Source organism: Eptesicus fuscus, chromosome 10, assembly GCF_027574615.1.
Source record: "Eptesicus fuscus isolate TK198812 chromosome 10, DD_ASM_mEF_20220401, whole genome shotgun sequence".
Classification (NCBI taxonomy): Eukaryota; Metazoa; Chordata; class Mammalia; order Chiroptera; family Vespertilionidae; genus Eptesicus; species Eptesicus fuscus.
Genome location: NC_072482.1, coordinates 79,960,486 through 79,987,882, shown reverse-complemented (window position 1 = coordinate 79,987,882; position 27,397 = coordinate 79,960,486). Strand labels below are relative to the sequence as shown.

Below are 27,397 nucleotides of genomic sequence, written 5' to 3'. Positions count from 1 at the left end.
CTGATTAAGGTCCTATGAATGTCAATGAGGATTTGAACCCCTAAGTTAGCACATACATTCATATGCAAAAATCAAACAAAAATCTCCTTTACATTTAGGCCCAGCACCTTGAACGCAGACGTCTCCCCGTGTGATTAGGCCCAATCACTTAGGTCAGTGGTCGGCAAACTCATTAGTCAACAGAGCCAAATATCAACAGTACAACGATTAAAATTTCTTTTGAGAGCCGAAAACCGACTTCTGCGCATGGGCCACGAAATTTCAATCGCACTGTACGTGCGCGCCTGCACGTGTTATTTTGTGGAAGAGCCACACTCAAAGGGGTCAAAGAGCCGCATGTGGCTCGCGAGCCACAGTTTGCCGACCACTGATTTAGGTCATTAGTGACATCTTATTTGAAGTATTTCCTTTAGCTCTTTTTAAATAATAATGTTAGCTTTATTGATTACTTTTGAAATTATGTAGGTTGGTACAATAAATGGATTTTGTTTTATGAAAGTGAAGAAGGCCTTACAGAATAGTTGTTATATTGGGGGACTAGGAGTGTTTGGGAACCTCTGTTCCATAAACATGCCTCAGCATATGAACAAAAAGAGCCTCAGATAACCAAGGCACAAGGAATCCAAGGGATATGGGAGAATGAGCTCAACAAAGCCACCAAGATCTATATTCTCTGGTGGCCAATTACGTTTCTGGGAGTAGCTGCATCTGGGAGATCTTTGGAGACAAATACTTAATCTTTCATATAACCAAGCTATGAGACGGCTGCTAACAACATAATTCTATACAGAACACTAATTTTATGGGTAAGAAATGATTACAAAAAAAAAAAGCTTTAAAAGAAGTGATAGTTATTACTCATAACAAAAGAGAGGAGAACCTTTGTCAATGAAGAAATAATTAGGAAAAAGAAATGCAGTACAGTAACTAGATGTCCTGAGTTTGTTCACACTTAATAAGTACTTAATAAAACAAGATACTGAAATAAATATGGAAAATAAACAATTAACAAAATGCAAAAAAAAAATAGATATGTCAAAGGATCCTTGAAAAGGACTGCCAATCATCCTGATTTTTTAAAAAGTAAATGACCTGATTTCTTTCAGTCTTCTTCCTAACTCATCCTCCCTAGTTGTGCTTGGAAGTGAATCTTGTTCACAGTGCCACCACCTCCCCCACCCTTTTATTTTGGGCTAATCAGAGCTTTCTGCCTCCTAGCAGTAAGCAGTCCTGTATATTTGATCACTAGACCTAGGTCTCTATCACTGATAGATCCTCTTTGGGAGAAAATAGAAATATCATACACTGCCATTAAACTCACCCAGATAAAGGCCGAATTAGTTTACATCTCAGGGCAAATTTCAAACTGGACTCTCCTATCCTGAGGTGCCTCTACTTCCTGCAGAAATGTTAATTTAGGTCATTTTCTGGTACCCTGCATGACGACAACTGTTCCTGTAAATGGATCCAAATAAAAGCATGATGCAAATGTGGGGTGAGCCAGTCCTTTGAGAGAGACTGGGGCTCCAGAGTTTTCCGAGCCTCCTGGAACACTTGCCTATCAAGGCTTAAGAATGTATATCTTAAACTGATATTTATTTAGGCAATCAAGTTTAGATTTTATTACTCCTATGACACTAGCACTTTCAGGAAATAAGTCTAGCGTAATTAGGCTTTTACACATATTTACTTCAATAAAGTCTTTATTTAGATAAAGAAAAATGAAGAGAAGGCAGTCATGTCTAAACATCTGCAAAATTCATTTTGGCATCATTTTGATAAATATTTGCAAAATTCATTTTGGCATCATTTTGTGATCATGATAATAGGTTAGGGAGAAAAGCACATCACTGGCTATTTGGTCAATTCTAAAACCGAATTCCTCCGAAACTAGAAAAGAAGTAATCTATGGTTTAGAAATATGAAATATTCTTTTATTTTCTCTGCTATACATTACTTTAAATGACTGTACATATCATGGGGAGATTTAACTTTTCTCTTTCAGATTTTTAAAACAATTTCTATACTGAGAGAAAAACTAAAAATTTTGCTTCACACAATATTTCTATGTGGTTTTAACACTGATTCCCAAACCCATATGTTCTTTATCAATAAACGGGTGATGTAGTTTAGACTCCTCACAGCATTGTTTCATAGACATTATTATACTGAACACTGAAAAATACTTCTATCAGAACATCTGGTAAACAGAAGTCAAACGGAACTTAACTGGTGGTGTGCATATTTTTCTAATTTTTTTCAACTTGGTCATATATCTTAGAAGAGATGTAACTTGTTTTTCTTTTCAGGAGAATTTTGAAATACTAGTCTACTTTATGTATTTTTCTATGATTGTTATGACATTCATCTTGTTGTCATTCTACAGAGCATTGTGTTAGCTTTTCAAATAGCTTCTTTAAACTGGATTTTTTTTTTTTTAAAAAAGGTTCTCTTAGCAGTGAATTTAAAATCATCTTCACATCTGCTTCTGCCAACTGACTTACCTAATAAATCCCAACTTACTCGTGGCTACTCATGCTTTCTCATACTTTGATTGTTTTCTTGACACATTTTGTTTTTAAAGAATAAAAAGTACAGTTTTCACAGCTTCTAGGAATGCTGTCCTACTCAATGTGAGAAAGCCTAAAGAATTCTGAAATCAGAGACTGTTGGTGATTAATAAAAGCATGACATAAACCAAGATGATTTAGAATTGCTTGCAGCTCAGGAAGTGTAAAAGAACCACGGTGCACTTAAAGATATTCCAAAGAAACAAAAGTATTTCTAGGCTTTCCCTAAGAGGCAGCCTTCAATAAAAGAGCTTGAATGTTTGTTAAATTTTATTTGGTTCATCAACTTGAAACAAAATGCACCCCATAAATTGAACAGTTAACTGTTCATATGCTCATCTCTTCATTCTTCATAGAATAGTTTTAAAATAAATTCAATGGTATCATTATGTAAATCCTTTAACAATGAAACATAAAATGTTAACCATGTTTTTGCACACTAGATAAGCAAAATCTTAAAATACTGGTGTCAATTAGTAATGATAAAAGAGTATGGAGAAATAAGCATTCAAATATATTGTTTGAAACACCAATTTGTAGAATTCTTTTTTAATGTAATTTGTAATTATTTTAAAATTGATAAACAGCACATGTCTTAGAAATATTGATTTTAAGCGTTTATTCTATAACAGATAATTAAGATATTAGCCAAGGATGTTTATTACATTGCATATAATTGCAAGATAAATGAACAATCAAAATGCCCAACAATAGAGGAAGGGTTAAACATATATTCATATACCATGTAATATGTGTATTTTCTAACTTGAAAGTATGTTCAAGACAAAAATATTTTTAGAATATATATATTTTTTTATTTCAGAGAGGAAGGGAAAGGGAGAGACAGAAACATCAATGATGAGAATCATTGCTTGGCTGTCTCCTGCACACCCCCTACTGGGGATCAAGCCTGCAACCAGAGCATGTTCCTTGACTGGGAACTGAAGCATGACCTCCTGGTTCATAGGATGATGTTCAACCCCTGAGGCACACTGGCTGGTCCAAGCCAAAAATTTTGAGTTAAAAAATAGCAAGCTTCAGGCCACTATCTTGGGATGACAACAATGTTTTAAAAAAAACAACAACTATATTTTTCTATCTATAGAAATATAGATATGTTTACATAATTATAATGTCTGGAAAGAGATCCTCACCAGGTTGGGTAAATATAAAAAAAATTGTATCTGTAACACATAACATTGGCGATTTGTTTTATAAAATCAGATTTAAAGTCTACATAGTTTACAGAATATATTTGTTAAATGGAGGTTATTACCAAATCCTAAATTATAGTAAATCTATAACATAGACTTTAAATATTTTACCAGAGTGAAAAGAAAAGCATTCTATTTCCAAGAACAGACCTTGGCAGAGTTGAGAAATCTCCAGGTGAAGGATAATATCTCATGATTTAAGACAGATGTGGCCAATGCCTATTTTTACCCCAAACCTACACTGCATGGTAACTACATACAGGCATCATGCCCTCCATTCTAAAACCGTCTTCCTTGGAGCTCAATATCTGGCGTTGTGCCTGACAGAGAGTAAACAAGCCATAAATACATTCTGAATGGATGACAAACTCCCAATGTTTAGCAGCTGGTGGAATAGTTAGATGTAGGGAAATTAAGCAAAGATGTATTCAAGAGATGACTGTTGTTCACCATGATGTTGTAAAATTTATATTTTAAACAATCAGATACCAACAATGTAGTTGTTACCATCATTACTTCTGGGAAATGATGTGATAGGAAGCCCTGAGATAAGTCCCAAAATGACATGAGGTGATGTCTTAGCTACATACTCTTATGAGACCTTTAATTTTCTTTCTTCCTTGTCTCTCTACAAAAATTTTCATACTTGCGGTAGTCTTTAGTATACTGTTAGACCACCAACAGTAAACCACATTTACTTCAACTATCTCCCCTAGTAGCTGAACTTGTCAGAAAAATAATAACTGGCAAATACAAAGCAGCTTTTTATAAAGGGATCAAACCTGAGACGATGGTTATCAGTGTAAGCAGAGGAAAGTCTTACTAACACAGTGAAATCCTATCTCAAAAGCATAGCCCCGTTGGACTTTCATCTGGGAAATAACTGCAGCAAATAGACCAAGAATTGGTTTCCTCATAGGCAAAGAGTGGCATTTTAAGAGGAACAGATGCAAAGCCAGGTGTTATTTGTAAGTAACAGAAGCAGCCAGCAATTAAAACACCGCTTTCTGAATTTACAACATGGAAGACACACCTGCACACACAAACATCTCTCAGGAAGAATAACAATGATTTAAAAGGACAATTTGAATATTTACTTAAGGGTCACTGATACTCAAACTGTGAACTTTCTGCTCTTACCAGGCTATATAAAGCGTGGCCAGGATCACTGTATCACCTCCACTATTTACCAACATTAATTTCTGCATTTCCTTAAACAATGAAGCAGAAGTAGTAATTTCTTTACCTGGATAATCAGCAGGAGCTCTTAAAATAGTAAAAAAAAAAATGTAAGAAGGGAACAAGATTCCAAATTTTGAAGCTAGGTTGTGATCTGTATCAAAAACAGGACATGAAAAATCCAGAACTATTTGGATGTTTGGGTAATAACATTCATTGTTTGTCTTTAAAAGCACACTAAACTATATGCTCAAGTATGTGACATTTTTTGTATCTGAGAAATTAAAAAAAAAAGAATTAGAATTTTTCCAAGAGTTTTTATAAATGTAATTAGGGAACAGTAGAAAACTTACCACAAAAAAAAAATACTTCACTAATCTAAAAATTTTAAACACAAAACAAGTTCAAAAGCATGTCATTTTCTATCTTTCCTTCTATCTATAGTGATCATTCAAGAAAGATTCAATTAACTTTCTACTCTAATGCCATTTATTCAATCAGAGAGATAATCTTTAAAGTAATCCACATTTCATTAAAAAACTGAATAGAATGCGTAATATCAGACACCACACATATAGGGGATAAATAATATTTTGTCTGTTGTGGTGCAATAATCATAAACCAATGCTCTATAACACTCTGCAAATGTGTTTCAATGAGACCAAACTGGATTTTGATCTTTAATTCCCACAACAGGATAAATATAGAAAAAAAGAGAGGCAGAGCTCATTTGCAATAACACTAATGTAATCTTCTGATATGCGGATTCACTCCAAAGACCTGTTTTCAATTGCTAAGAACAAAAGTTCTTTAAGTTGTTCGTTGTTTTTTTAAATTTAGTATTTGCCTTTTCCAAAATCAAAGGATTAAAACAGGGAATCTATATTCCCAGTATATAAAGATAATGATATCAACAAATCACAAATATGTGTACAAATAACAAATATGTATGTGTGTGTGTATATATTTTTTATTTTATTTTATTTTATTTTATTTTATTTTATTTTATTTTATTTTATTTTATTTTATTTTATTTTATTTTATTTTATTTTTTTAAGTGTGTGTGTTTTTAAAAAGGCTGCACCTTCAATACTGCCTGGAAACTTCTTCACCTACATATCCAAGTTCATCATTTATAAATTTTGTTTCCCACATAACTTCAGGGCATAACTCAACTAAATTTCTGCCACATAGCAAAAGTTCCCTTTCCTCCAGTTTCTGGAAACATGTTCCCCCTTTCTTCTGAGCCCTTATTAGCAGATGCTTTAACATTGATATTTCTACTAACAGTCTGTTAAAGGCAAGTTATGCTTTTTGTATCATGCTCCAAGAATTCTCTGAAGCCTCTACCCACTGCCCAATTTCAAAGTCACTTTCATATTTTCGGGTATTTGTTACAGTAGGACCCAGCTTCCAGAAACCAGAACCTATATTGGTTACCTTTTATGCTGTAACAAACTACCAAACATTAGTGGGTTAAAACCGCACACATTTATTACCTGACAGTGTTAGAGGCCAGAAGTCCTAAATGACTCTTATGGGACTAAAATTAAGAAGTTCACTGGTTTATGTTCCTTCTGGAGGCACAAGGGGAAAAAAATCATTTGTCTTATCCAGCTTCCTGAAACCCCTGCATTCTTTGGCTCATGGCCTCTCTGTCTTTCTGCAAAGCACATCATCACTCCAGTTCTTGCTTCTGTCTTCACATTGGTTCTCGGACTCTGAGCTTCCCACAGGCCACTTATAGAAACTCTTACTGAGTCCACCTGTATAATCCTGGATCATTACCCTATCTCAAGATCCTTAAAATATCTGCAAAGTATTTTGAAGATTAGAACTTGGACGTTTTGGTGGAGGCTGGGGGAGAGGGAGGGAAGCATTATTAAGGCTACCATTGTCTATTAATATAATATGATTCCCTAGAAATGTAATTAGGCTCAGTGTTGATTGACAGTTTTTAAAAAAGTGGTTTAGAAGAGAGATAACCTTATCACCAAGAGTTCGGCCATCTTTGCTCTGCAAGATAATGTTATTTCTGACCCTTGCTCATTAATGCCTATGAAATGTTATATGAGCAGAGGAGTTGTATCATTCTCATTAGTCTCCTAAGGCAGCATTTCTAGAAATAAAGCAATAATTTAGACTGCTGTTGACATGATTTGAATGAACTCTGAATGATAAAATTATCTCTGATAAACAACTGGCATCCTTAGTTTGATGCTATCAGTCTACTCTAGCTAACAAAACAAAACAAAAAATCTCAGGATTGGTTTTTAATTACATTAGAGAAATGAGTACTATCGTGGTCTTCTAGTAATCATAGTGCTTTGGTTGACATGCCATTGGTACATGCGAATGTTCAGATCACTGGTACTCACAAAGTGTGGTTACCACAGCAGCAGCAATGGCGGCAGCAGTAAACCTGTTAGAAATACACATTCTTGGGCCCTCCCCTAGGCCTACTGATTTGGAAACTCTGCAATTGAGGCCCAACAACCTATTTTAACAAGGCCTCCACAGGATTCTGACTCAAGCTGAAGTCTGAAATCACTAATGAAGACCAGTCTGTTTCATCCTCAGGGTCTGAGCCCACTTTCCTTAGCAGCCAAGCACACATTCCCCTCAAGGTCTTTGCATGTGTTCCCTCTGCCCTCAATGTTTCATATATAGGTATAAACTATTTTAATCCTCACAATAATAGTGAGGATTGAATACACTATTATGCATCTTTTAGGAGTGAGGGGTGAAATAATTTGCAAATGTTAAAGAATAGTAAAGGGTAAAGTCAGGAGAATATGAACCCAGATAGTCCAGGGCCAGGTCCTCTTCTCTTACTCATTAAACCACAGTGCCAATCTGGAGATCCAGAGCACAGCAGGATAAATTAAACAAAGAAGAAATGATCACAAATGGCCTTTCTCTTACTACCTCTGAGTTTCAGGACAACATTCTGTGTTACCTGGTAAGTTTGACTTCTATAATCTTACCTCTCCTGCTGTCTAAATCTCATATGATATTTTTCATTATAATTTTATTTGAATTGAGAGAGGGACAAAATGGCAAACACTTGTATAAATGCAAATAATGAAATAACCAAATAAGAAAAATTTTAAATCATTAATACCTATCTTTTCTCAGTTATAAAAATATCTAAAAATCATTTTGGAAGCTGATACAAGACCACGTTACATTTCTGGCTTTAAGTTTGGAAAAACATAGTTGATATGTTTACCCATAAATGCTCTCTGCCACTATCTTTAAAATTTTCAACTCTACTTCTTGATCCGTGAGCTGTTTTTAAAATAAAATAAATGCTGTACATTATGTGCATCTGTATATATTTTTTCTCTCCCTTCATTAAGGATTGCTTTTTTAAATATCACGAGGAATCAGTATTTGAATTGAAAAGTGTATTTATTTTCTCTTCTGTGAAGCTTTTTTATTACTTCTCATGAGTCAAGAAAAACGTCTCTCTTGCTTTTACAAACAAGAGTATAACACAAATGCTTAATTGAGCAGACTGATGATTAGATGAGAAAAAATGATGAAAGGAATGATGCCAGCACAAACAGAATATAGCCATTCATTTTTACCCAAATGAATCAACTACTGGTCATGAACGTGGGTCTAATACTAATTCCAGCGGCAAACAACCCAGAGCGCCAACTCTCCGCAGAGCCCCATGTCTGCATGCAGACAGCTTTTTTCTTGTTCCTCTTGTTAAAATACACCAACCTCTCTCTCTCTCTCCCTTGTTGGCACAATCACATAAGTCTTAAATGAAAGATTATAAACAGAGTGAATGCTGGAGATTTTCTCCCACTCTGAAATCTACTCATTCAAAGATGAAAATGTTTTCTCCTAAAAAACTAGGCAACAGAGCCATACTATGAATTGTCACCAGGAATTGCCCTGGCCATTAGCCATCGCAGATCTAATTTCTTGGCATCGGTTGGATTAAAAAAAAAAAAATTAAGCATCTCCAATGAACCTGCACTATTGCTGAAGTTATGGAACAGTCTTCATACCTATGTTCTTCCACATGCATGGACTAGTCTGCTTCTTTTTACCTTTGATCGTCTACCAGAGAAAGGGACAATGGTTTTTAAACAGGCACCTTGCGATTTTGAATTGATATTGCCGGGCTTTTCCAATACATTAGTTGATCAGCAGCACAAGACCTTTCAGACACTAAATGGCAGGAAAAAAGCCCTTCTAAGGGTTTCTAAATCCCTCCTATTCTCATAACAAGATTCCTCCAGTCAATTCCTAGAGGACGAAAAGTAGCACCCATTACATGTTAAAGACACCCACGTGAGTCAGAGGACTTGGCTGGCAGTTTAACTGGGCCCTACTACAAAACTCTAATAGAAGTGCCACATGTAATTAGTCCTGAAGCAGGGAACAAAGCTCTTTCATTTTAGAAAGCAGGATAATGGAATTTGAAAAAGAAAAAAAAGCAAACCTCTTACCTTTTGTAGCAATTCGTACACACTGGGTTTTAGTTTCCTGATGGAGTAAAAATGAAAGAAAATAGTCAGTGTATACATAGGCTTCCTATTTCATAAACTATAACTATTATGAAGATCAATCTGGGGTTATAAAATAGGTTTATACAGAATACAATTGTGGTACTAAAGAAACATGTTTTTATATGTATTCTCAGATAATATTTTAAATATAAAATAAAGACTTAAGCCCTGACCAGTGTGCTCAGTGGCTAGAGTGCTGGCCAGAGCACAGAGGGTCACAAGTTCGATTTCCGGTCAAGAGCACATGCCTCTGATGCAGATTTGATCCTGGCCCCAGTTGGGGTATGTGTGGGAGGCAACCAATCAATGTCTCTCACACATCAATGTTTTTCTCTCTCTCTTTCTCCCCCTCCATCCCTCCCACTCTCTCTTAAAAGCAACGGAAAAGTATATCCTCCAGTGAGGATTAACAGCAACAACAACAACAACAACAAATAAGAACTTAAAATTTTTTTCAATATTTTTCTAAAGATTTAGGTGTTCGTTTTGACCTTGTAATGAAACAGGCTGTCATGTCTGGGACAAGTATAATGGCATTCTATTTGCATTTTGTACTTTTTGAATAATCAGAAAGAAAACATGTTTGCAAAGCTAATACAAATCAGATCCAAATATAAACTTCATTTTCACCTCATAGCTGCACACTCATACCAAAGCTGGGCATTACATACTGACAGTTGGAGCCTTCCATGACTAAAGAGCTTAATAATAGTTAGAAAACCATGAAAAAAAATCACTTCACACCCTGGCAGGGTGACTCAGTTGGTTGGAGCATCCTCCCATACACCAAATCGTTGTGGGTTCGATATCCAATCAGGGCACATATTTAGTTACAGGTTCAATCCTGGTCAGGGTGAGTATGGGAGGCAGCTGATTCTCTCTCTCTCTCTCTCTCTCTCTCTCTCTCTCTCTCTCTCTCTCTCTCTCTCCCCCTCCCCTCTCTCTCTTTTTCTCATTCCTGTTCTCCCTGTCTAAAAATCAATTAGAAAAAACCCACATATCCTTGTGTGAGGAGTAAAATAAATTACATCACAGTTGCAACTTAATTTATTTGAACATAATTTATCTGTTCTTTTTTCTTTTTAATTTAGTTGTTAGGGAATAAATCTTACTTGGTTGATTATTTTCCTCCTCTTGCTAGACAGATAGGGTTGAGGAAATAGTAGACATTGGAAAGGACACAAATTATCTTTTCCTTTTTTTTTTTATGCTCTGGGGTAGCACTGGGAGTTGGAACGTACTTTAGGCCTACAATTCCCAGACTTAAGCTCATTCAGCTCACATCTTTGAATGTACAAGAGGTTGGAAAAGATGTAAAAGCCAGTAAACAAGACAGAGGCTATTTGTTTTTTAGATGCATTTATAACTGCATCTTGAGTGGTTCTATATCTTGATAAACTAAGAGCTTATAATTCTCTCAATCATTTATTATTTTTAAATTAAGCAAAATAAAGCACTGAAGGGGAATCAGTAATTAAACATGAAAGTACACACTTCTATTCCTTCACTGTGACCTAAGGCCTTCATAGTGAATGGCAAGAGGTTAGTTCACTTTCCTGTAGAGGCCGGATGGGATTTTGATCTCCTAAAAGCAATTGTTAACTCTATCAGGATTACCAACCATCGCTGGTAGGAACCATGTCAATTTAAAAACTCTTTGCCAGGGGAACTGAAATATATTGTTGTTACTCTGTACTTTGATTATAACACGTGTATATAAAGTAACATTTAGAAGATACCGTTCATAAAAAAGCTTGCCTTTATTTATTAAAATATATATATTTTTTATTTCAGAGAGGAAGGGAGAGGGAAAGACAGATGGAAATATCAATGATGACAGAAAATCATTGATTGGCTGCCTCATGCACATCCCCTACTGGGGATTGAGCCCACAACCTGGGCATGTGACCTTGACTGGAATCAAACCTGGGACCATTCAGTCTGCAGGCTGATGCTCTAGCCACTGAGCCAAACCAGCTAGGGCAAGAAAGCTTTAAAGAGTGCCACATAAAATCCTTTATAAATAACATGCATTCATTAATACTCCTCTCATACCACATACGAAACTACAAAAGTCCACTTGCACTTCATCAACTCTCTAAAGATGAATACCCAAACACAGAAGTATGCTTTCTACCCATTTCCCTATACCCAGAACGGAATATTCACTTCCATAGTCATCTGTCTTTTGAACAGCCCGGTGTTACCAAAGGTAGGGAATGAGGTGTAGGTGGGAAGTGGGCAGCTGACTTGCTTGGGAAGATTCCCTCCCATGAAGAAATATACTAGAAGACGAGAAGAGCATTTTCAACCAGGAGCAGCCTCTGGCTTTGGGGTGCATTTTAGAAAATGTCCTGGGGCATTTTTCTCTGCCATATTCTTCAAACCAACCTCTTAGGGTAAGCAGAAAGATAAAGTTTTCATTCAAAGGCAACCAGTCAATACCCTACTCTCTCATGGTCCCTGCAGAAATATAAATGTATTGTTATGTCTTCCAGTTAAACTATTCCCAAATATAACTGCGGCAACCAGATAGCACATATTTCACAGCGCCTCTCACGTACCCACCTCAGGGACTCAATTACCCAAACCCAGCAATTTCCTATAAAGCCACAAGTAAACAAAAATGTCATTGTGCTAGTGCATTCCAAGTGGTGGGCATTTTCTATGCTTAATGTATTTTTCTCTCTCTCTCTCTGGGAAAAGATAAATTAGATAAGTTTTAGGAAAGAAAATCTTTCACAAGAGACCAGCATGAGGCATGAAAGGCCAGGTTATTTCCCCACGTATGGAGCCGCTGGTCGTTTCTAACTTCCTGTTGTGTTTTCCTTCTCAATATTCATTTGGGATCAGCGGCAGTGCTCAAAACAACTGTGTCCAAAATGGGAAAAGGAGGGGCGACCAGGGAGATGGAAAACCAGACTCCTCCACAGGCCCAGCATCCAGCCCAGCCTCCTGTTTAGGTTCTGTCACACTGGCCGCAGGCGTCCTCTTTGTAATCGGAGGATTGTTACTTGTTATTTACTACTCGGCTTGTACCCCCTGAAAAGTTTATAAGGGTTTATTAGCCTGCTGTGGAACACGCATTCTGTTGATCCTGCAGTCGATTTAATCTTCTGAAGTGCGCCTCTCCTGAGCCACGAGGACAGAACAAGGGCCGATATTCACCAGGGCTCCAGTCCCAGCAGCTAGGCCACCCCCCCCCCCGCACCCCAAACCCCCCTTCCCAAAGCGTTTTGCTCACAATTGCTCTTGTGGGCTTGCCAGAAGCGGGTTCGTAGAAGCAGTTAACTAGGAAACAGGGATCCTGTGCGAGGGAACACGGGGAGCCCCCAGCTCAAAACCATGCACACTGCTGGGAGCAGAAGCAACAGCCCCCCGACACATCAATGATCCCCTCCCCCCTTTTTTTAAACAGACAGAGGATGCTACTGCGTATTTATAAAATTTGTCTGCAGCTTTACCTCCGGGCGGTGAACAAGCAAATCTTGGAGGAGGCTTACCTTCTCTACACTGCTCATTGCCTGGAAATAGATGTTGTATCCTTTGCGCGGTGCCAAAGGGGGGTTCCAAAAGCCCTGGTAGGTCCTGTTGTCCCCCACCGTGAAGGGGGCAGGTTCGGGGAGGTTCCCGGGGGGCAGCTGGGCGGCGAAGTAGTAGGGCGCACCCCGGCTCACGGCGTTCTGGTAGGTGACGGCCACCTGGTAGCACTCCATTGCACCTGCTTCTCGCTTGGTCCGGTGTGGGTGCAACTCCTCCACCACAATCTGATACGCACTTTTTGGGAAAGAGAAAATAAAAGCACACATTCAGAGATGCCCCATGCTAAGTGTTCTCAAAAGAAGAATGAAGTATGGGGGGGGGGGTGTAACAGGCAACACTTACAAAGTCTTGGAAGTCGGTCTTCACACCCTGCTCTCTTGTTTTCAGCTATTTTTGCAATAAGACAGAATCGCACGTGGATGCCAACCCCACCGTGATTATTGAGGGAGTGAAAAGAGTTTTGAAAGACCAGGATAGACCTCTACACGCTTTGAACGGTTAAGAAATGAGCCACCCTAATAAGGTAACCTGACATGAACCAGAGGCGCACCATAAATTATTTGTCCGATATTGGGAAATGTTTGAAGTTAACATTTTCCTTTGAAATGAAGGCATGGAAGGCCCAGGTCCAAGACCCAGCAGAAAGGCTGCCCGGGGCGGAGCTCGAGGCGCCCGTTTGCAGAGTCAGGACACAGAATGTGCTGAGGTCTTCCCGCCCGTGACCTTGCCTCCGCCTCGCTGTGGCTCACAGCCCAGCGGATCTAAAGCACCAGTGACGCGCTGCAGCGCGGGCACAGATGGACAGAAATCTGTCCTCGCCCCCGAAATAGACTGCCTCTTCCGTCTGCAGTTGTTAATAATAAAATGTTACAAATTGTAGAAGCAGATGGCATTTGGCCTATTAAATCTCAAACCTAAACCTTCCAATGTCTTCCTTAAATGTCTTAAACTTTTCTGTAATAGCTGTTATATTACAGAGGAAAGGAAAAAAAAAAGCAATTTTAAAATCAAGATCTGCCTGACCACTTACAATATTTTTTATAAATTTCTGAAACTGCTATATTAGTACTATCCTTTCTCCAGAGGACATTCTTTAGGCAAACATTTTTTAGGAAATGCATCCCCAAGAAAGTTGTTGATATATTTATATATCATTAAAGAATGTAAAAGAATTATGCTTCAGAGTTCCAGAAAGTTATTAGAAAGTGACTTGTGGTCCCATACATAAATTGAATATGAATAAGCTGTGTGGAGAGCTGCATGCTTGACTCTGAGTCTCCAGGAAAATATGATCAATCAATACAGGGAAAATAGGTGCTGTTAAATGGATTTCCAGAGGAAATATACCAAGACCATTTTCTTTAATGAACTTCCATAAAAAGGAAAAAAAAGGATGTAAGGAGATAGAAAGACACACACACACACACACACACACACACACACACACACAGGGCAGGGTGTTTGGGGAGGGATTGAATCCGCCTCTATGACAATTAAAACAAATTTTATACTAGTTTAGAATCTGCTACAAAATTCTAGTTTAATATAAACTGTGTTATACCTACAAACAGAAGACCTTCATATATTTAACAAAGAGCTTTATAAATTAATTTCCCCCCCTTAATTATTCAAGTTCCAATTTCCCATTAAAATAGTGCTAAGAAATTGGTAGGTTGGTATCTATCTTCTTTCCCTTAGAAATAGTATGAACATTTTATTAATGCCAGAAATTCAGATTTGGGCAAATAACTAAGGCAGAAGTCTATGTTATTTGAAATTACATGAACTGCGTCATTTTCTATATCTCTGCCAGGTTGGGTCTGAAAGCTCCTAGAAATGCTCTTTACAACATACATGGTCTCGAGGGGTCCATGGAGGAGCCTCTTGTTAATTTTCAAATATAAGAAATGCTAAGCATAGAGAGAGGAAAAAAAGATCATAGCTGGCATATGCCATATTAAGCACACCTAGTATTGTTTTCCTGTTCATTTTCAATTTAGAATCCATATTTGTATAATATATATTTGCATATTCGATGGATACATACATACTAGTATATGTAGGTAAACCGACACAAGCACACATTCAGTCTTAACTAATTCTATTAAATTGACACAGGTAGTATATTACAAAAATAAGAAATTTCATTCAAAAACAGCTCATCTCTCCAGATCGATGAGGAGCAAAGCAAACAGCTGCTATTGGAGGGGAGGTGAAGGAAGAAAAAGTACAATCTGCTCTTTGGGAGGGACCTCATTGAACTTAAGATGGATTTAAAGTAAAAGTGATTAAACTCATTTAAAAAATAATATATTTTCCTTTCATTGTTCAATTTGTCTGTGCAAGCTGTTCTCCAACCATATTATTTTACTTAGTTTGGACGGTTCCTTTTCCCCTTCTACTCTCTTATTTATCAATACGAATTAATTAAAGGACAGAAAACAAGGAATGAGAAATCAAATTAAAAGTGATTTGACTGATTACATGAAATGGGCCTGTGCTTTCTCATCCTCGTGGTTGTCTAATTACCTAATGGTACTTAATTCCAGCTAGATTTAAATATTATTTGAGCTTACTACTCTAGCAATTTAAAATATTCCAAAGTCACTTGAAGAGTTTATTCACTCTACCCATATTTCATATATTCCCCATTCCTTTTAATTACATTTTAAAAATATTTCTACAATTAAGTTAAAATCAATTTACTGGCATTATGAATCTTCACTCAATACTCAAAATATATGATTTCCTTATATTAAAAAACTAAAAATGACTTCACTATACTATAATCCGTTGTGATTAAACACTGGAATGTAGTCATTTTTAATTTTGCGGGAGGCCAAATAATGACATTTCATCATACAATTTCTCTTCAGTTTATAAGACTAAAAAAATATTAAGGGATTTTGATATTAGCTCAAAAAGTGAGTATATAAAACATCTGGTAGATAGTTTCCTTGATGCAATGCTTAAAAATATTGGAGGTAAATCCAAAAATATCAATGACAGCCTTCCATGGATTTTTCAACTGCTAATAACTAAACTATCTATGAATCTGACTAGTTCCAGCTTGTACACATTCTTAGTGATACCAGATAACAAATTTTGTACAATTCATATTCCCTCTTTTTTTTTTTTTAATTTAAAATGTCTCCTTAAAGCTTCAGGAGATTTTCTCCAATTCCAATGTCTTAGTATTTCTCTTATGAACAGACTTCCCAAGACATCGTGGCATCAACTTTAACAAGGTCTATTTTTGACCTGTTTTATCTCCCTTGTAATATACCACCTGGGGGCACATACTAAATTAACTAATGTGGGTGTCTATTCCAAGTATCCAGCTCAGCACCTAGCACATACTGAATGCTACTGAATGAATGAATTTATAGAAACATTAAGGAGCAAACTCTACCCAACAAGGATTTCACAGGTGCAATGACAGAGGCTCTTGGAAATGGAGTTTGTTTGACATTAGCAAGGCCAGAGCAGAAATAATTAGATATTTCACTGGAGTTGGGACAAATGGATGGTGAAATGCAGTCTGACAGAGGCTAGTCATTCTGTAAAGTAAGTAAAGATAGACCCTAGTATTTAGAGCTTATGATAGCAAACAACAGTAACTGATGGATGCTCTCAGGAGACTGAGCTAGGTGCTAAATAGGTATGGCTTTTATTGGGAGGGGAGGAGTTGAGCCACAAACAGACTGGGAATGGCAACAAGCATTTACAAAGAAGAGATTCAGATAGACTGACAGAAAGAAACTGGGTGGAAAGTAAAGGAGTTTTAAGAACCTGAAGGTAGTAATAAGAATTCAATAAAAGATTTGAAGTACCAGACCATATATACAGTGCTTTGGAATTTTTTATGACATCAAGTCAGGCCCTCATTTTCAAAGAAATTATAGAGTACTGGACAAGTTAAGTGCCAAGATAAAGCTCTAGTTACTAGTAGCAATACCGAAGATGGGAATGTGGTCAGAGGAAAGAAGACAGGACGATATGACTAGAGGATTTTAAAAAAGCGAAGGAGGCTGGATTCATTGGAGGCCAAATTGCCAACTAGACCAGTCTGGTTCTACCACCAGGCCCCCCACCTATGGGTGATACCAAATACATGGACAGTTCATTTTTTAAAAAAAAGGAGCTTGGCCAGTGTGGCTCAGTGGTTGAGCATTGACCTATGAACCAGGAGGTCATAGTTCGATTCCTGGTTAGGGCACATGCCAGGTTGCAGGCTCGATCCCCAGTGTGGGGTGTGCAGGAGGCAGCTGATCAATGATTCCTTCTCATCATTGATATTTCTATCTCTATCTCCATATCTCCCTTCCTCTCTGAAATTAAAAAATATATGTCTTAAAAAAACACCTAAAAATGGAAATGATAAGATTAGATTATCAGTTGGAAAACAGATTTGTTTTCCCTGGTAGTAATATTAGTTTAAAATACTTTTTATTGGTTTATATATCATTTAATTATTTCTTCTCGCAGTATTAAATTCATTTGAGCACTTATCTCCAAAGTGTAAAATTGGTAGTTCTCAGGCATTGGGCTAAATTTCAGAAAAGGCCAAATGTCTTTCCAAAAAGTACACAGAGGTGCGTGTCTGTCAGGAAAACAGAATATATGATTATTAAGAATTATTTTTGCATAACCATGAATTCAGACTATGTGGATTTTTGGTAATTAATATTTTTGTGTTAAATTAAAAAACAGAAGAAAGACATTTGATTTAATTCAACAAATTGTCTGAACACCAGCTATGAGAAAAGGATTTACAAGGAAGGCTAAGGCAGTTCTCATTGTCCATGACAAATAGGGTGACAGGCTCTGTGTTTTGTTGTGATCATTTTAATCTTTGATTTACGCTGCCTAGCACCATGCCTGACACGTAATACCTGGTCAGTCAATATTTGTGTAATAAATTGATTAAATGATTAAAGAGTTAGTGAATGCTATGTTATATAGATAAATAATACACTGTGTTTCCAACTTACATTAAATAAAACTGAATTCACTCAAATATCTAACTTTTATAAGATAAATGCAAATACCTGGCAGCTCATCTAAAAAGCAGTAGCAGAATTGAACACCTACAAAGTAAATTTTATCACAGGTAGGACGTGTGAATGATCCTGACTGCTTGTCAATAGAAAAAGATATTGAATGAAAGCATTTTCTCCTTCTCCTTTGGATCAGCAATCAGACTCACTCACAGTTCATTGATTCATGAATAGCACTGCATTCTTACTTTGCCTTTTCAAGTAGCCAATGTTTCCCAGGTGTTTATACTACAAGGGTATTCAGTCATCTTTCTTTTCCTCTGCTGTGGTATTCCCAGGCATTTTAGCCAGACAGACTCAGGAGAGTTTTCTTAATGAACTAAGGTTGTTTTATCAATATATGTTTTAATTACAAATACTTCTTTCTTTCTAGTGACATAGGATTATCTGAATGGTTAGTATATGCTTATAAGGTCAAATGCATTCATTATACACATAAAATAAAGATTAATTTTACTTTTTAATGAACATGTAAACAACTTGAGATAACTCAAATATGAAATATCTGCACTATTTTTTGTGCCTTGATTTATTTCTCAATAGAAGTATGAAAACAAAAGTATCCACAAAAATCTGCAAGTTTTTAATAGAAACTTGCATCAGTTTTAAATATTTATCTAAAATGGTCAGCATAATTTGACTCAGTCCCTGAAAACATAGCTCATAATTTTATGGAAGATGAGGGTAAGATGGGAAATTTTAATATTGGAAAGATAAAGGAAATACAAATTGAATTTTAATATTTCCTATGGAATTCCTGATAAGCAACAACTTTGGAAATAAAAGGTCACATAGGCAACATTCATTCTACTTTTATTTTCTCAAAGCTTCCTATTTTTCAATCATTCTTGTGAAGTTATGCATAAAGGATTTGATGCATTGGATAGGAGGTATTTTCGCATTCTATTTCAGACAAAGACCTTCAAAACTCATATACCATAGATATCAACAGAGGAAGTAAAATGAAATGGGACTGGAAAAAAATAAAAGAGCAATGCTCTTAAATCAAACAGCACAGAGAGGTGAATGATTGAATTCATGAATATCTCAAAAATCCCCTTAGCATTCTTCTCTTAACTACAAGTCTATCTTTAGGCTTTCTCCAAATGAAAAAACAAAACAAAACAGAAATAAAAGCTCCTGATAGTAATTGGCAAGTGATTGTCTCAGAGAAATGATCCATTCACTACTAGTATATTGGCTGCTAACATCCCTCACTTTGGCTGTTTTTTTCCTGTAACTATTTTTTTCCACTCTTACCTGATAGGGGCACCTTTGGCCTGTGCTGGTCTCAACAATACAGTTATTGTGGTGGCAGTTTCATTGAGAGAGGCATCAACTCCTTCATAGTCAGGCAAAGTTGGAGCTGATGAGGAATTAATGACAAAAAAAAAAGTTTCAATCAATTAACAGTAATATATCACAGTTCAGGTTGAATAAATGATCCTGACCAAGGAAAGTCATCAATTTAATACTCAATTGTCTGAAATGAACCTTATTTTGTAGAATAACATATGCCAGTGAATGTTAACCCGGGGAATCTAGGACAGCAGAAGATATAGAGCCAAGAATTATTGAAATTTAAATAATAAGTTGACAATTTGTGACGCACCCCAAACACTTTGTGAAGCTGTTTTAGGTTTTAGTTTCCCCGAGTCCTTGAATTCAACAATGATGGGATGGGATGAAGGTGGTAACAGTGGAGACTCTCGGGAGCCCTGGTAATGGAGCTGCACATGGAGATGTGGAGATAGGAATGGCGGGAGTGCTGTAAAGGATGCCTGGAGAGGAGGTGCCCTGCATGAGCTAGTGGTTGTAGAATGATCCCGTATTAGTATCTGGGCCATTTTCACCACTGTGGTTACAATAGAAACATATCAAGGACGTGTGATGACTGGGAATGGGAACATTAGGTTTTATTTACCACAAACTAATACGTTAGTTGCTAGATTCCTGAAAAGAAGAAAGATATATTTTCAAAATGTTTGATAATGTTGGGAGAGAGGGGAACTTCCTTCTCCAACTGGTTGAAAAAGTAGCCTCAATTGGCTTATAATTATTTCCATTTAGAAGGATGTTTGAGGGAGTCTATAATCTGTGAAATGTGTGCATTATTAGAATAACAGAACAAGTGGCATCTGATCAATTTTTAAAGTAGTTCATTCATTCATTGAACATTTACTGAATACATACAATGAGCTCTAAATAGAAAGTAAAGTCAAGTGTGGCCTCTCATATTAACAGAATTAAAAGGAGGGCATCACAGTTCATCAGAAATGAGAGTCATAAAAATTTATAGCAGAATATTAGGTGACCAAAAGAGGAAGACAGTTAATTTGCTCAAAGAGTGGTCTCCAAACTAGTGGGATTAGAAGCACCTAGATGGCTTCTTAAAACACAAATTGCCACCACTTCCCTCTAGAGTTTCTGATTCAGTAGGTCTGGGGAGGGGCCTGACAATGTGCCTTTCTAGAGATTTTCCACATGACATTGATGGGGTTGGCCTGGGGACCACACCTGGAGAGCACTACCCTAAACTAGTGTTGGGAAAAGGGAAGATGAAGCAGGGAAGGCGTCAGGGTTCGGGTGATGCTTAAGCTGAATGTTAAAAGAGTAAAAACTCACCAGAAAGAGAGGGCATATAATCAAATTCCAGAGAGAGAGAAAACAGTATGGTTGAAGAAACCTAACATGAAATGACAAGATGTGTTCTAATAACTATAAGCAGTTTAATATACCTGAACTTTGTGTTCATAGGTAGGAGTGGAGAATGGAAGGAGCTATACAATGAAGAGCCACAAATGCTAACCATGCATAGATGATTGGATTTTATCCCACTAAATACAATATATTAGACTAAAGGCCCGGTGCACGGGTTCATGCACTGGTGGGGTCCCTTGGCCTGGCCTGCAGGGATCAGGCCCAAACCGACTCTCAGACATCCCTTGAGGAGTCCCGGATTGCGAGAGGGTGGTTCTCAGGTGACACACCCCAGAATCGGGCTCCCTCCTCGCTTCTCCCAATATTATATCACTTTCTCTCTGTATCTGTCTTGCTTCTTTCATCTCACTTTACCCTAAATTTGGCGGTAACTGATGACTTGTGGGAATTCAGCTGCAAAATGCAATTATTTAGCAAACAGGATTTACTTAGCCTGGAATCTAATCTGCCTAGGCTCTGCTCAATGTCAGGCTCCTGCCCGGGCCCTGTGGCAGTGAGAACCTCCTTCTTCCCACCTGAGCTGCTCCTTCGCCTCCTTCCCTCCCTGGAGGTTGCCTGCTGGCACTACTGTCTGCCTGGAAGGAGGGAAGCTGCACCCGGTTTCCCAGCTGAGAGTGGTAGCAGGAAAATTTGCTGCCTCCACTGGAAATTGATATTAAGCGGTTGGGCCAGCATGGGCACCAGACATCAGGGCCACAGCTAGTAGGTCCTGCACGTCTCATCATTTAGATAATTGAGTCAAAAAGTTTCTGTAAGGGCTAGACCCACAACCTCTGCAATGGGCTAGAGACCTGGTGGGGAGCCAGACCCAAAGTGGGGAGCCAATGGGCTAGAGGTCCGGTTCTGGGTGCATCACCCGGGAAATGCAGCTGCCAAGTCACCACAGCTTGGCAGCTCCTATGTTGAGTGTCTGTCCCCTGGTGGTCAGGGCGCATCATAGCTACTGGTCGAATGGTCAGCTGGTCGGCCGGTTGCTTAGGCTTTTATATATATAGATTGGGGGGGGGCTTAAAAAAGAAATATATGTTGTATAAAGGCAAGGATACTGCTTAGAGAGATATTTCAATGATCTGTTTAAAATATAGTCCAATTAGAAAGAAATAGTGACATTGCAAAGAGGAACATAATCTGAGAGTTATTTAGGAAGTAGAATCAATAGACATTATATACACACACAAATATATAAATCATGTCTCCAAGCAGCATTTCTCCAATAACTTTATTTCATGTTTATTTAAACTACTTTTAAAATACTGAGGAATAAAACCACTGGACTCATTGGATAAATAACAATAAATTCTTAACCGTTCAAGTGATGCTTAGAACCACAATCATAAATTTTGTCAGCCTGAGCTTGAGTACTATGTGTTCCCAAGATATAGTGGTTGCACCAAGTTTTTAAAGTTCAAATCAAGTACCCATGTATACAGGTTGTTTCAATTGAAAGTGCAATAAAATAATTTTTAAAAATGCTAAATGGGTGTTCAGTCTTTAATTATGATCCATTTGTTCAATGCTATCAGTTTTACAAATTTATGAAAATTCTGTAGATATCTCTGTTGAAAGATATTAGGCATTTATAATACTACTGCTAATTCTAGAATGTAGGCAACATGTCTCACTATATCATGATATCACAAAGTCATATTTTCTAGTAAAGTGACAACAAATAAGGAAGTATAGCTCATACTGGAATAGCTAATTTTTCATGATATATATTTTTAATGTTTTGTATTTTTTCAAAAACATTTCCAAATAAAATTTTGGACTTAAAAATTATGTACCTTTCTTCTGATGCAAATGTTACCAATTGAGAACAATGGTAGAAAATTTTTAATAATATATTGTACCACGTTTATATGCAACTAGAATTATAATAAAAATAAACATTAAAAGAACTTAGAAATGCAAAATTAGTATTTTAATATATTAAGTGGTTAATATTTTCAGTGTTAACTCATTACATATATAATATATACTTATTTTACTAATCATAAACAAATTATATACAGAATTACATAAGCTGGATTTGGGGCATTTTACAATGCTAATTTTTGGCAAAAAATTTAATAAGGTTTAATTGATGACTTGACTGAAGAAGTCACAACTGTAAACAATCTAGTCAAATGTAAACTATGAAACTATGAACATAACATAATGAAAATGTAATTGTATTTGTTTATCAACCTAAGACACTGCCATTGTAATATCTAGATAAATTTATGTGAGATTCTAAGAGAAAGAAAAGCTCTTATTTGTTTAAAATGATCAGAATCTCAGTAAAAATGGAGCAGGGAGATAAAGGTGTATATTACTAAGATAGTAGAGCAAGGATCATCTTTAATAAAATCCATTTTCAGTAAAGATCTGATACCATATTAACAACTCCTCAAAATTATTATAGGCCTATTATATATATATAATGAACTTCGAAAGCTTTCTAATAAAGATACAATTTTTTAAAAAGACCACTGTTGATTAAAACTGACTATTTCAGATGCATTTGGGTTTGGACATATAACCAAGAAAAATCTGTATTTAAATAATTATTTGAAATGCCTTCAGTCATGAATAATATTAAGGATTCAATACGCGAGACAAACTATACTCAGTGTATATGTGATTCTCTATGACATACAATTACAAACCGATTCTTTTCTCATTTACATACCTGAGATATTGGTTGTCACATTGATGGCTGTGGCTGGCCCGAAGCCTTTGACAGTGCTGGCTTTTATGAAGAACTGGTATGTGGTTCCAGGATGGAGATGCATAAAGACATGGTGTGTGCTGTTCCATAAATTTGATACAGTCTGAGGAGGTCCAGCCACTGGAACTGCGGGATCAAAAGATCTTATGCTGCTGTAGCTAACCTGTTTTAAGAAATATATTTCCTATTACATACCCAATATGTTATAATAAATTTTACATAAATCCTTTTAAATAAGATAGCATTCAAGGGTATTTGTAGAGTGAATCACATTTTTATTTCAGTCCTTTCCTTCTCATTTTGTATCTATTATCCTGTATCTATTATCTCCATGATTGAACCCATACATATTTATTTTCTTTTATAAAAATAGTGTACTTAAGTATAAATATATAATCTTATGGTTGTATATTTTAATGCATTTGAAATATAGAATATGTTCAACAAATGTTTGTTTTAATTAACTTAATCTATACTTTGTGCAATTTACATAATTTTTATGTAAATAGTATTTAAGTATGCTAATATACTCACAAATTATAAGACTGCATTAGTGAGTCCCATCCCCATGATGCACTCTGTAGCCACTAGAAATTTAAGCACTTTATGCTTTAATCAACACTGACTATGCAGGAACAGAACTATACACTTATATAATTAAAATAATCCATTCTTTTCTTCTTTAAAAATATTATATTTAAAAATAAGATGATAATTTATATTTAAAGTTTAAATATAGTCAGGTTTATTATATATATATATATATACATATATACACACACACACATATATAGATATATATATATATAGTATTAATCCCCTTCTATGAAACAAATGACATTCAATGACCTTCCCTAAATCACAGTATGAAATGAGTTTCTCAATTTTATAAAAATTGATTCTTTATAATCATCATTAAGTCTGCTTAAAAGGGCCAATCCTGCTTTTCTAAAACAACTGCAAAAATAAACATATATTTACTTTAAGAATTTGAAAATTCTAGGTGCCATACAATATTTATTTTGATACTAAATTTTGGGATCAAAGAATATCTAATGAAAAGAGAGGAGAAATAGTAATTATTTCAATCTCTTAATCCTCACTCATTTCCCCCTATTTCCCTTTTCCTTTACTCTTCCTTTAATCCACATTTCAATTAACTTCCTTGTCCTCCCAATACCTCATATTGGGTGATGACTCCATTTGGATCTAGCGGCTCTTTCCAGTTCAAGAAAATCTTATTTTCGAAGGATGTTCCTTGAAGAGAATTGACCGGTACAGGACCAGGCACTACAAATACACATATTTAGTTATAAGAATTCTTACATCAAAAAACAGAAAAAGTACATTATAGAAGCTAGACAACCAAGTTGAAAATAAATAAAATATGTCTTTAAAAAAAATAAGCTTATATGAGCAGTTTTAAGCTTCTAATACAGATAATATACAACTGCAAAATTATTTTTATTCAAAAATATATTCTATCACCTAGAGAGCTGAATAAATTAACTAGTTTACTCCTTTAATAGGCCTCTAATAACTTGAAAATCTCATTTGTGATTTGTTTCATGAACAGAGCTGTGTTTTCCTGAAAGATATTTTGAAGATTATAAGACCCAAAAGAGTCTCTATAAACAAAGTTCATGCAATAATGAAACGTAATAATGAACACTCTTCAGACTAGAGAGTGAAATCATACAGTACCGAATTGAAATGCTCCACAGTCAGCAACATTAAGCTACTTAACAGATAAGGAAACAGAAGCTCAAGGAAATGCCCTCATGTGTCTGAAATCAGGAAACTAGAAGACAGCAAACCCAAGGCTAAAACTCAGGTCCATAGGACTCGACACTCTTTATGCTGCCAAATTGTAAGGCTGTTACCAAAGTTGCTGAACCACCAAGGAGATCACAGGGAAAGAGAAATGGCATAAAGTGGGGTTGTGTAGGGGACCCTGTCAGTTGGTTACTTATCACTCCTTCTTCCTCCTTCAGAAGAGAATCCCAATTCTGCTCAACTATCCATCGATCTCTCATATAACCCATGTGATTCAGGAAATTTATCCATTTCTAACTCAGAGCATAGATCTGATTAGTCAAGGCAAATCAATGGATAGCATTTTCCTGGTGACTCTAAATGATCATAAAGTGGGCATATAATCTAAACTGGCTGAACCAGAATAAATGAAAGCATTTATATTTCATATTTAAGGAAGACATCCTTCCCCAAGGAAGACATTTCTCCCTTCTCCCCACCCATCTCTCTATCTTCTCCTCTCTCTCCCTTTCTCCCAGTGTATGAAATTAAGGGCACTGCTTTTCCCAGTTCCTATTGGCAGCTATCTTGTGACCAGAAGAACTAGTCCAAAGCTGAAACAAGGTATGGATTGCCTACCACAGGTATGGAGGCTAGCTGGCTTCTTTGATATTTCTGAGCCACTGAGTCGCTCAACTCTAAGGCCTACCCTGTTTATGGATTACATAAGATAATAAAAGTTCTATTTTTTTTAAAAAAAGAAATACCCATCAATAGTCAATCTGACTTTTATAGCTATACTTATTAAATTTATATAATTTTAAAAAGACACATTGATTATATATTTTTAAAACTGCTAAGATGAACAGGTTCAAATATCATTATTTCATTCTTTTAAATGAAATTCACTATCTTAAGGCTAAGATTCAAACTGCTTGAAAACATCATACTAGTTTAGAACTCAACAATCCACATAACTAGTTTTAAAGTGTCCCCAGGTATGTCAAGATTTGAGGAACCTTCATTCCAGTCCTATTTGTAAATGTCATGTAACTAACAATACCCAATGGCAGCAAGGAATGATGTGTCAGCTTCTGTTAACAAAATAAGAAACACAAGATACTTTTGTTATTGTACATAGTTTTCTATATATTTTATTTAAATTCACATAGTCAGTTTTTTTGTTTTACTAAGGTTTAAAACTATAGCCTCTCCATCCTACTTTGCTTAAAATGTGTTTTTATTTGAAAATATTGACCTAATATTGGGCAAGTTTGGTTTTTGATTAATATTTTTCCTTAATATGGCATTTCAGTGAATTTCACACATCACATTATCTAGAAATGCAGTTTCAGAGTATAAAGCAATTTTGTGAGGATTTGATATAAATTAAAAATCACTGGATCAAAGGAAATGCATTACATCGTGGCTAGCAGCATCAAGAAATTTTGAATGATAATGTCAAAAGAGTAAGATTTATTCCAGTCTACAAGGAGATGATGAATGATGTTGTGACCTCTGGGACAGCCAACATAATTGGGCACATTAATAATAAATTCATAAAGGAAAGAAACCCATAGTAAACAAAAAAGATGCCAACACTAAACTTCAGATGATCTGTTCATGCATCTGTTAGCTGAGGGCTCAGAGGGAAGTTAACCAAAGGCATCCAGTTGTCCTGCCACCGCCCCCCGCCCCACAACCCAGTCCACAGTATTGGCACAGACCATGTAATTGATCAAGGCCCCTATTTGCAATTTGTGTAGTCTATGAGGCTGCCATGGGCATTAGTTTGTTTTCCAGGAGAATACCTGCTGTTTCCATTTTACTCAAATGATATAGTTACAATTGTAATTAAGAAAAAAGTATGTCTTCACCTTTGGACCTCATATATGGAAGGTGGTTGTTGGGGGAAGGAGGAGACAAAACTCCAATTAATGAGTACATTTTTATATGATGCTATATAATTAGTACCTGTGTTAACCAAACACAATTTGGCCCATAAATAGTGTAAAATGGCATGGATTTTTTAAAAAATTGTTCACAAATAGGGACAGTTTTAAATGTTTGCACAATTCTGCATTGAGAGGGGGTAGAATTAGAAAATAGTCTC

General features: G+C 36.2%; 1 protein-coding gene across 2 annotated transcripts in view; it reads right to left on the bottom strand.

Moving 5' to 3' along the window:
• Positions 1-27,397, bottom strand: part of PTPRK (protein tyrosine phosphatase receptor type K) — a 477,611-nt gene that overhangs the window by 70,835 nt on the left and 379,379 nt on the right. For both annotated transcript variants that reach the window (XM_008138467.3, XM_008138476.3), the window contains exons 9-13: positions 24,710-24,819; positions 23,491-23,692; positions 19,359-19,464; positions 12,999-13,272; positions 9,436-9,472 (exon numbers count right to left, since the gene is read on the bottom strand). In XM_008138467.3, the coding sequence (XP_008136689.1) occupies positions 9,436-9,472; positions 12,999-13,272; positions 19,359-19,464; positions 23,491-23,692; positions 24,710-24,819 (729 nt within the window). The remainder of the gene's footprint in view (positions 1-9,435; positions 9,473-12,998; positions 13,273-19,358; positions 19,465-23,490; positions 23,693-24,709; positions 24,820-27,397) is intronic.